General features: G+C 30.0%; 1 protein-coding gene across 2 annotated transcripts; it reads left to right on the forward strand.

Moving 5' to 3' along the window:
• The first annotated feature begins 5293 nt into the window (after positions 1-5293).
• On the forward strand, positions 5294-11444 carry LOC107851820 (ras-related protein Rab7). Of its 2 annotated transcripts, XM_016696917.2 has the most exons (8): positions 5297-5589; positions 6201-6227; positions 6434-6533; positions 6729-6875; positions 6991-7068; positions 7513-7658; positions 8855-8896; positions 10350-11444. In XM_016696917.2, exons 1-8 carry the CDS (start codon positions 5537-5539, stop codon positions 10414-10416), a joined length of 660 nt encoding a protein of 219 aa, XP_016552403.1. In that variant the 5' UTR covers positions 5297-5536; the 3' UTR covers positions 10417-11444. The 2 variants fall into 2 exon arrangements, with proteins under 2 accessions (XP_016552404.1, XP_016552403.1); XM_016696918.2 differs by lacking the exon at positions 8855-8896 and having other exon boundaries at positions 5294-5589.
• The last annotated feature ends 413 nt before the right edge of the window (positions 11445-11857 follow it).

Here is an 11857-nt window from a genome sequence, read left to right on the forward strand (position 1 = left end):
TATATATATATATATATATATATCAACTCTTGAATACGTACTATATATATCACATCCACGGGTATATTACCTCATAATAGAACACATTTATTAGATTCTGATGAATTATCAGTTATATATGTACGTTACATTATTATAACTACAATAGTAGCATATAATATCATTACCTCAATTGTATGATATACACATATTCATTTTACAAAGATTATGTTTAACGTCATTTAACGTATATACATTTAACATATATACAAAGGAAAATATTTATTTTATATATTGGTTATCGAATACGTGTGATCAGTGTAATTTTTAAAAAAATTATATATTTGATTTTACATATAATTATTGTTTAATAAAAAACGACCATAAGTGGTCTCTTTTTTAAAATATTTTATTTTTTTAATAAAAAAGCAACCCCAAGTGGTCGATTTTTTAAAATTATTTTATTTTTATTTTTTTTAATTTCAAAATCAACCACTTGTGGTCGCTCTTAAATTTTTAAAATAAAACCGAACATAAATGATCGCTTTTTAAAAATATTTTTTAATTATATTTTTAAAGTAAAACTGACCACAAGTGGTCGGTTTTTTAAAATTATTTTCTTTTTAATTTTTTTAATTTCAAAACCGACCATTTGTGGTTGCTTTTATAAAATATTTTAAATTTAATTTTTAAAATAAAATCGACGACAAGTGGACTCTTTTTAAAAATACTTTTGAATTATATTTTTTAAATAAAACCGACCACAAGTGGTCGGTTTTTTAAAATTATTATTATTATTTTTAATTCCAAAATCGACCACTTGCAGTCGCTTTTATAAAATATTTTAAATTTAATTTTTAAAATAAAACCGACCACAAATGGTCACTTTTTAAAAATACTTTTTAACTATATTTTTAAACAAAACCGACCATAAGTGGTAGGTTTTTTAAATTATTTTATTTTTTATTTTTTTAAATTTCACAACCGACCACTTGTGGTAGCTTTTATAAAATATTTTAAATTTAATTTTTAAAATAAAACCGATCATATGTGGTCACTTTTTAAAAATACTTTTCAATTATATTTTTTAAATAAAACTGACCACAAGTGGTCGGTTTTTTAAAATTATTTTCTTTTTTATTTTTTTAATTCCAAAACCGACCACTTGTGGTCGCTTTTATAAAATATATTAAATTTAATTTTTAAAATAAAACCGACCACAAGTGGTCGCTTTTTAAAAATATTTTTTAATAATATTTTTTAAATAAAATTGATCAGATGTGGTCGATTTTTTAAAATTATTTTTTTTATTTTTTTTAATTCCAAAATCGACCACTATAAAATTATTATTTTTTATTCCAAAACCGACCACAAATGGTCGGTTTTTTAGTTTTTTTTAAAAAATAACTAATAATTAATATAAAAATTATTTAAATGATTATTTTGGTATTTTAAAATATAAAAATAACCACATATGATCGCTTTTTAAAAAATATATAAAACCGACCATATATGATCAGTTTTTTGTGATCGAAAAAACTGTTTGTTTTAGTAGTGCACAATTATACAAGAACATATCCGAAAGAAATATCTTTGATTGTTTGTCCACTGCACTCCAAAGTAGGGTCTTCAATTGGTGACAGCAAATTCAGTTATCAAGTATTTAAAAATCTCTTTATATTTTCCTACCATATATCTTATGTGTAATTTAGAAATTAATTCTTGTAAAAGCTAGTATGTAAGGTCGACATACGAATTTGGCTGTCGAACGGTCATCGGTCACACTCGATAGATCTACGGTTCCAAACTCACTTAGATCCGGTATACCCAATCCAGCGATCAGTCCAGATTAACTTTCTTAGTAACCGTTTTCAGAGAATTCGGGATTCACTGCAGTTGCTCAACAATGTGCTTATAGCAACAGCCTCAACGTGTAGATAATTAATGATCATTAGAGAGCTGGGGTTTGAAACATGCAAGACATTACTTAGGATTAGGCTATATATATAAATTTTTCCCTTCTCCTCACTTATGATGTGGACCAAAATACATATTTGACAGGTGGGCAAATCAGATGATGATGACATGGGAAAGGTGGATTCCAGTCAGGCTCAACTAAGCGGAGGTGACGGTACTAGTTAATATATCGGTCACACCTGGACCTAACTCAATCGAATCCGATACCACGATTCAAACTAGCCCAGCTCCAGAGCCGCGAAACTAGTGATTCACCCATGATCGGTCCAGATAAGTGCCTTTAGTAACCAGCTTCCGAAGAATTCGGGAATTGTTCCAGTAGTTGCTCAACACATACACGTAATCATCTCAACATGTAGATAGATAAGTATATGTTTATGATGAGGGTTTTGAAACGCAAGATGATCTTATGGTTTAGCGATAAATATATCTCTTCCTCGATCTCACTCATAGCCAATTTGATTTTCATCACTAAAACAGTATTATGCTGACGTGTCACACAAGAACCCAAGCTCTTACAAATGGCCTTAGTCCCGCCGAAAATTGCTCAATAAGATTTACTTAATTTCTTTTGTTTATTGTTACATAACTTAATGCTCTTGTTTACTATTTCAAAAATTATTCTTAACCAGTCGTTAAGCATCAAGGAAATTTGGTCTATATTATCGGTCTGTTTTGAACTTCAAATATAAATTCAATTGCTATTTTAAATCATTAATCCATGATTTAGAAGCAAACACTAATTATCCTATATTTTCTGTTATACCCGACAAAGATATAAAATAAGAAATTAAAAAATTCAATAAAATTAAAAAAGCTAATATATTATGATAAATATTAAAAATATTTGGAGCTTGGGCATTTAATAAACATAGCAACTATAGAGAAACCACTTCCTCTACTACCACCTAACCTAACCACTTTTCATAACTGATTTTCGGACAAGGTCATGTGATAGTCACAAGAAATGCTACATGACTTGTTACTTCTTACCTTTTTAGATCACATGAACAGAAGTTGGTAATTAATTTAATAAAGTGGATTCACAAGAAAGATGGAAAAAAGGCAATTGTAGAAGCTGCACTTGTGAGTACTATACAAATATGAGAAGCACCACTGCATAATACTCAACCACACATTAATTCCACCTTATTTGCATATCAAAAATTGTCAAATTATTTTGAGATGCAATGACCTATAATCGAATCGACAGAAAGCTGTGGAGCAGCAGTGAAGTTATTTTCGTGTGACTTATAGGCCACAGTTCAACTGTGGAAGCAGTAGGATGTCTATATCACACGCTATATGGTGCGGCTCTTTTTAGACCCTACTAATGCAAGATGTTTTGTGCACCTAGTTGCTCTTTTAACCTACAATCGATCAAATTGTACAGATAATATATGTAAAAAGAAAGTTTGTATACTTACTTTGGGTATACATTATAGGGAGTGAAACTGTGAAAGTATAGCATTTTCACAGTATAAGAAGTATAATATGTTGTATGATTTCAAAATGCAGGTGGTGTATACGAAATTAAATTATATTACATTGGTATAATTAATCCTATAAAAAATATCTTTACACAGTATATTTTATAACTTAAATGCAAATCTTTTGCGTGGCGTGCACAAAGGTCCCATTTGTGGTTCTTCCATGAGACAAAAAAGAATTAGAAGGTTTAGATATTAATGAAACTTGAAAAGAAATGTAAAAACTAAAGCTTCACTATGGTTTCTTGTTAACCCTCTCTCTTTCAAGTAATAACCTATAATCGATTAGAAACGGAGCTTAGAATATCGGTAAAGTTATTTTCATATGACTTATAGATTACATGTTTGAACCGTAAAATTAGTAGTCAGTAATAATTGCTTAGGATAGACGGTCTACAATCTACATCACACTTTCGTGGGGTGCAGCCTTTTCTTAAATATTGTTAACGCAAGACGTTCTCTAAACCAAACTGTCATTTAACCATTAATCGATTAAATTATACAGATAATATATTTCTATTTACAAAAGTTAATTACAAGTATAGCATTTTCATGGTAAAAGGATTTGAGTGTTTTGATTTTAAAATATGGAAAATGTATATAAAATTAACATGAATGTTTAGCATATTAACCCTATTAAAAATCTTTAAACAGTACTGTACTTAAATGCAAAACATTTGCGTGGCATGCACTAAGGTCCCATTTGTGGATTCTTCAGTGAGACAAAATAGAATTAGAAGGTTTAGCCATTAATGAAACTTCATTTTGAGAAAAAAAAAAAACTAAAACATACCCCCCTCCCCGCGCCCCTCCCCTCCAAATCCAATATTAGACAATTGATAGAATATAAACTATTTAAAAAATTAACTAAAAAAAAAACTATTTAAAAAAGAGAGAGAGTATACTTTCAATCTCATTATTGTTTCCTCTTTGCCAATTCATCTCTAATAAGTCAATTAATTATAATCGGAATATTAGAATGTAATTTAATGACTTGTATTAATAGCATCAAATTTCAATGTGGTGTTGTGTATAATATAAAATGTTTTTAAATTTTTTCATGTTCGGTTGATTAAAATTTTTGAAAAATATTCTCTCTCAAAACTAGTTTCTAAAAAAAGAGGAAGATAAGGAAACAAGTTTTACGGAGTGACATTTCATTGCCTCGTAACCCCATTCCCACTACCCCACACTCCACATCTCTATGTCCCATTGTATTTAAATTAGATTATATATAAATAATTTTAAAATAAATATTTTTTACTTATATATCAAATACAAAAAAAAAAAAAAAAATTAGTAAAAAAAAGTCACCTATATCTGTAAAAAAAAAAATATTATGAAATACATTTTCCTAGTACCGACCACACAGCCTAAAGAAGGTAAAAATACAAATTAATTTTGAAGTCAACAACTTCTTTTGATCGTTAAGAATCAATTATGCAAAATTCATATTCACTTAAAGCCATGGTCAACACTTAACATGGGATGCACCACCCTTGAAGAAATTAAATAATCAAAAGAGGAAGACTCATTCCATTAACGATCAAATCGAAAAAACAAAAGTTTCGCTGGCAAAAATCATTTTCTTGGTCAATCAATAAGTTTACATTGCTAATTCCCTCCCCAATATCCTATTTCTGTATTAGAACTTGACTAATTCAAATTCGTGTCATGTAATGCTCATTTAAAAGGAAGGAAAGCGTTCTCTAATAGAATCTTTTCCATACCCAATGCTCTGATTAAGGACGAGAAAATTTTATTCATCGCACCACAATGCTTATTAATTTCCATTGCCAATTAAATTCCCTTCTTCAGATATAAAAACCACAAAGAATTAGATATAAAAGAGTAAACAAAAGTCAAAACAAAGAAAAAGGATTGCAGAAACACAAATGGCCACACTTATCTGAAATGTTACATTTGCCTCTTTTTATCATGTCCTCCACTCAACTTAATTCTTAACTTAATTCTCCCTATATATTTGGTACCCTCCAGAAGAAAATTAGCTTTATAACGAAGTTCCTTGAAAACAAAACTACAAGACATTATTTCAAACTAGTACAAAAGTAACAAGTAGTTTCTTGAACATGTCCCAGCCACTAAGAAGTTTGCTCAAAGTCATTGTTCTTGGTGATTGTGGGTAAGAATTTTCACTAGTACCCTTTTGTTTTTGCTATTTTCAAGCAGCGGCGGAGCCATAAATAATATAGAGTTTATGGCTTTGAAGTTTTAATCATTTGTACATACTAAATAAATTGTTACAACAAATATATAGTTTGAATCAATATTACTGGATTATTATGTCGAACATGCTTCCTATACTCTAGCTCCGATCCTGTTTTCAAGTACCCTTCTGTTGATTTTCTTGAAACTTGATAAGGAAATGACCTTGGGCCTAACTCAACCTCAAAAGTTAGCTCATGAGGGGAGGATTGTCCGAGACCTTTTAACCCACTGTGGGACTCCAACATCCCCGCACGCCCAGGGCTGGACATCTGGAGCGTGGATAATATAAGATGGGGGGCCCAACATCGGAAACAATGAATTGGGTGGGCCTGGCTTTGATATCATAATAAAGAAATGGACCTTGGGCCTAACTCAACCTCAAAAATTAGTTCATGAGGGGAGGATTGCTCAAGACGAGACCAAAGAACCTTTAACCCACAGATGTGGGACTCCAACAAAACTGCACGTTTTGCTCTCCTTATTCCTCTACTAACTTGTAATACTTTGACATGCTTGTATTCTCAGGGTGGGAAAGACATCTTTGGTGAATCAGTATCCATCACATTGCCTAACCTTTTCATTTCATGTTGTTTAGTGACAGAGTCAGAATTTATTAATAACGCGATAACATATTTTATAATGTTTAAGGTGTTTTTGACATTTTATCAAAAGTATATAGAGATGAAAAATGTGATGGACTAATGTGTATTTAGTCAAGGATTTTGCGATTTGTGGTTTCATTAACTGCTGGATTATAGATACGTTTTCAAGAAATTTAGGGAACAATATAAGGCAACAATTGGAGCTGATTTTGCTACTAAAGAACTAGAGATTGGTGAAAGAGTAGTCACATTGCAAGTAAGTGATTTTGTTCTCTGAAATTGATTACTGCTAGCAGCGGCGAAAGCAGATTTATATATATATATATATATAAATGAAAAAAAAAAAATTGACCTTGTATGCATAGCATGACTTTCTGACGAACCCCTTACGACCCTCGGGCTCCGCTAAATTTTTCAATTTTCAATTTACTTTTTAAATTTGTTTTGATAGATATGGGACACAGCAGGGCAAGAAAGGTTTCATAGCCTTGGTGTTGCATTTTACAGAGGAGCAGATTGTTGCATTCTTGTATATGATGTTAATGTGCCTAAGTCATTTGAAACTCTTCAACATTGGCATGAAGACTTCATCAAGCAGGTCAGTCAATTATTTAATACTAATTATCATGAACATTTTCAAGTAGATATTTGGCATTTTTACTTTACATGATTAATTCAAAGTAGTAATTTTCTCAGTATGTGATTGATTCCAGGCAGACTTAACAGAGCCTGAAAAATTCCCATTTGTCCTGATTGGTAACAAAGTGGACTTGGATGGCAGCACTGACACAGTAAGTTTTTACTTCTCATTCATCTTTGTCAAACACATTTTCTATGAATTTTAACTTCTATACACACTATCAACTTACCTAAAATATCACATAAATAACTGCCCATATAAGATTAGGAACTCAGAAATCAAGGCAGGTTACATGCTACATGCACTGATTAGAAAAAAATTAAGTTCGTTCAGTGCACTAAGCATTCCGCATTTACATAGGGTTCGAGAAGACCCAATGGATTATGATGTAGACAACATACCCTGACATGAACATCAGTATTGGTCGATTATATGGATCAAACCACTGACCTATAGATAACACAGGGACAACTGTATTGTTGCTCGAAGACTCTCCTTCATGCTACACATATTGATATTGTAAAAATTCTTTGAACTCAGTATGTATTGTAAGTCGAATCCTTTTTGTTAAAGATAATAGTACTATTTTATACAGGTTTCAGAGAAGAAAGCAAAGGAATGGTGTGGTCGTAGGGGAAATATACAAAACTTTATGACCTCAGCAAAGCAGGATTACAATGTGGATGCTGCATTTTTGTGTGCTGCACAACTTGCCCTTGCCAATGAAGATGATCACAATATGTAAGTAAAATTATATGTTGGTGTAATATACCACAAATTACAATAAATAATTACAGTTGAAAATAAAATTAACAAAAATGAAGAAATTAAGATAATCTTCTTTTTGGTTGAGACGCGGATATCTCGCTCTCTTTAAGAAAATTCAAGTTCATTGCGGCATAATCTACACCGATCCAGCAGTATATCTCTTGACTTGTCCCTCTCTAGAATACAGCAGCCCATCAATGATGTACAACTCAAACAACTCTGGATTAGTTAAAGAGTTTAAAGCTCCACCATAAGAACATCTTCCTTCAACATATATTTACTGTCTTTATATAGTGAATATAGTTAAAGACTTAGAATGTTTTCTTTGTCTCAACTCTTTCTTTCACTAATATAATTACTCTCTTTTGTATAGTAAATATAATTGTAGACTTAGAATATTTTCTTTGTTTCAACTCTCTCTTTCACTGCTACACACTATAATTATTTTTGACACTTACCATATTTCCTTGTACATTCAATAACATGCAAGACCACCTCTATTTATAGGTGGTGTTCATCCTTATATTGAATAGGAAGAATATGGTGTAGTAAAGTGAGTACATGAATGATCTATAGTTACAAATGTTACAAGAGTTACATGCAACTAATGGTCATATAAGTTATAAGAACTAATAGTCATGAGAGTTACAAGAACTAATGGTCATATGAGTTACAAGAACTAATTGTCATCTTTACTACAATTTGTATCCACTAACTCAAAAAGATAACGTGGTGAGTTACAAGAATAATGACACCACTTTCTCCATTTATGTCCATAAATTATCATGCAAATTAAGAATTTAATATTAAAATGCATTATAACACCAACATTATGTATATTATCCACTATAAGAAGAAAAAAAAAGAAATATTTAAGAAGGAATATTTATTATAATTTTGCCACAAGTCGAGCTTCACAAAAAAGTTACGTATGAAAAAATAGAATGGTCACAAATTGATTAATTCTGTCATTAAATCGTCACAAATCCGTTATAATTCTATGACAAACCTATCAGTCATAGGTTAACCTTAGTGTTTTTTTTTTTCTTTTGATAATTGGGAATATATATTATATACCATATATAAGTTTACCGTTATTGTTATTTTCACATATCTTTTTTCTTTTTAAAGTTACTGAATTACATTTTCATTCTTTTCGTTTACTCCAGTTGGCAGGCAACAGTAGTAGATGAAGAAATGCCTTCTCATTGGTGAGTAACAAATGTGTGCACAACAAATTATAATTAAGAGTGCGTTTAGTAGGGTGGAAAAGAAAATTTCCTTTCAGCAGCCACTTAAAAATGAGGAAAATAATTGTATCTAGTAAACGTAGAAAAAATAAATTTCACTTGTGATGTTCTATATTAATTGTGTCCTTCCACTCTCCAATATACGACATCTTCACTCCAACCCTTGTAGCCTCCATCTCACCACTCCATGCTCTACCATCGACCCTGCCTCTCATAGTATTTGGGTAGACTACACACAAATAGTTTTATGCTTACTTATCGAACACAAAAAAATAATAATAATAAGTAACAAAACAATTTAATTTTCTAAAAATATCTTTCAACTGGTGGGAGTTGACAGATATCTCGTGGAATTAATCTATATGCTCGTAAGTTGGTTTTTGACACCACGAGTATCAACAAATATATATATATTCATACTTACAAAACACGTCTTAAATTGAACTAGGGTGTAAGGGGTCGTTTGGTTTGAAAACAAGTTATACTGGGATTAGTTATGTTGGGATAAGTTATGATGGAATAAGTTATATTGAGATTAGTTATGCTGGGATTATTATTTATTGAGTGTTTGGTTTGTTGTATTCAAAGTAATATGCATGGTATAATTTTTAGGAATAAATTGATTGATTACCAAAATACCCTCCATCTTATTTAACTTTATATATATATATATATATATATTTCTTTTTAAGCTTTAAATATTCATTCTTAAAATTTTTTATTATTTTTTTAGAGAAAAAAAATATATAAATAAACATAATTTATATATTTTACAACCATTTTGAACGGAAAATTGTTCAAAATTTATTTATTTATGAATATATTATACGTTAATTAAACATAATTTATGTATGTGTGAGAATATATTACGTTATATATAATTAAATTATATATAATTAAACATAATATATTATAATTAAATATATTAACATAATATATATATATATAATTAAACACAATTAACGTATATATATTTATAATATATTCATAATATTATACGTTATATATTACGTTATATATTACGTAATATATTATATTCATAATTAATGAATATATTATACGTTAATTAAACATAATTTATGAATATATAATTTATATATATTTATGAATATATTATACGTTATTCATAATATATATTATACGTTCAAAACATAATTATTATACAATTTATCAGTTAACGTTAATTATTATTATATATATATATATATATATATATATATATATATATATATATATATATAATTTATTTATGAATATATTATACGTTAATTATTATTTTATCGCAGAATTATTTGCTTCAACACCTCAAACCAAATGATCCCTAATAGTTTCTTCTCTTTTTTTCTTATTCTCTTCTTCTTCTTCTTTTTTTCCACATATAAGTGCTATTTTTTCTGTTTTTCTGTTTTTTCAGTCAGCTCCAAAGAATACCAGAGTCAGTATCAGGAATTGAACAGCAAAGAAGAGGATGTGCATGTTAGTTAATTTGTTGGGAAAAGAGTCAAAAATATCCCTCAACTTTAGTTTAATAGTTACATTTACCCCTTAGTTATACTATGGGATTAGAAATACTCCATCTTCCGTTAAGAAACTTAACAAATATACCCTTCTATTTAACGGTTTTCACCATGGACTTTTTAATATCTGATGTGACTTATACTTGAGTGAGGTGGCTGCCACGTGGCATTCCACCTCACCACCTTTTAAAAAAAAAACCAGTACTCCATTTTAACTATCCTAAACTTGGAACTTTGCTGCTAACTTGCTATGGCGATGGAGGAATCCAACACCAGTTATATGGAAGTTGAAGGTGAAAACTCAGACTCCGACAAGGACCAAAACTGGGAAAATTGGGAAAACGGAGACGAAGAAGATGATGCTATGAACTCAAAGTTGCTTTGCTTGTTCTGTGACTCCACCTATGGTTCCAGTAATGCCCTCTTTGAGCACTGCGCATCTGCACATCGGTTCCATTTCAACACGCTCAGGACTACTCTCGTTTTGGATTTCTATGGCTGTTTTAAGCTCATTAATTACGTTAGGTCTAAGGTATTCCATTTTTTTTAAAAGGTGGTGAAGTGGAATGTCACGTGACAGCCACCTCCCTCGAGTATAAGCCACATCAGATATTAAAAAGTCCATGGTAGAAAATCGTTAAATAGAATGGAAGGAATATTTCTAACCCCATAGTATAACTAGGAATAAATGTAACTATTAAACTAAAGTAGAGGAGGTATTTTTGACCCTTTTCCCTAATTTATTTCTTCTTCTATTCTTTATTGTTTCTACGTAATTTTCTGAGACTCTTCTATTGTATACGTGCATAGGAATTCACTTTCTTTGATAGATTGGAAAATAAAAAAAATTACAATTATCTAGCTAAATTTGGCATATTCCTAGTGAATAATGGCAAATGCGTTTGAATTTATGCATTTCCTCATTGTGTTCTCAAGTAATTTGATTTTCCCCTCGTTCTTGTACCTAATAAATTTTTCTTTTTCTGTTTTTTCATTTTGACAAAATTTCTTTTGATGGTTGGATCTGCGAAGTAAGAAAAAAACTATGTTTTGCGATTGAATTTTGTTATGTGCGAGAACACAAGTATATACTCACTACTATAAATATATTTTCTTCTGGTAATAGAATTTTACTATGGATATTACGGCCTGCTATCTCAACTCCCTAACCCCACACAACCACACACACCCCAAAAAAGAAGACCTAAGATGTCTATTTTGTCATTTTAACCAAAAAGAATAAAAGCAATTTTACTAGTACCCTAAGAAAAAAGAATTAAGCTCATACGCAAGTCAATTAACAAAATCATGTCAAATTATTTTTCTTCTTTTAGCAGAGTTTTCTTCAGTATTTTATCAATCGTCATATAAGAAATTTTCAGTATTTTACACAAGAAATCTTCTT

Source organism: Capsicum annuum, chromosome 12, assembly GCF_002878395.1.
Source record: "Capsicum annuum cultivar UCD-10X-F1 chromosome 12, UCD10Xv1.1, whole genome shotgun sequence".
NCBI lineage: Eukaryota > Viridiplantae > Streptophyta > Magnoliopsida > Solanales > Solanaceae > Capsicum > Capsicum annuum.

Coding starts and splice junctions, on each gene's coding strand:
- LOC107851820 (XM_016696917.2), top strand. CDS start 5,537: ATGTCCCAGCCACTAAGAAGTTTGCTCAAAGTCATTGTTCTTGGTGAT. Junction 6,228..6,433: donor AAGACATCTTTGGTGAATCA/GTATCCATCACA, acceptor GCTGGATTATAG/ATACGTTTTCAAGAAATTTA. Junction 8,897..10,349: donor GAAGAAATGCCTTCTCATTG/GTGAGTAACAAA, acceptor CTGTTTTTTCAG/TCAGCTCCAAAGAATACCAG.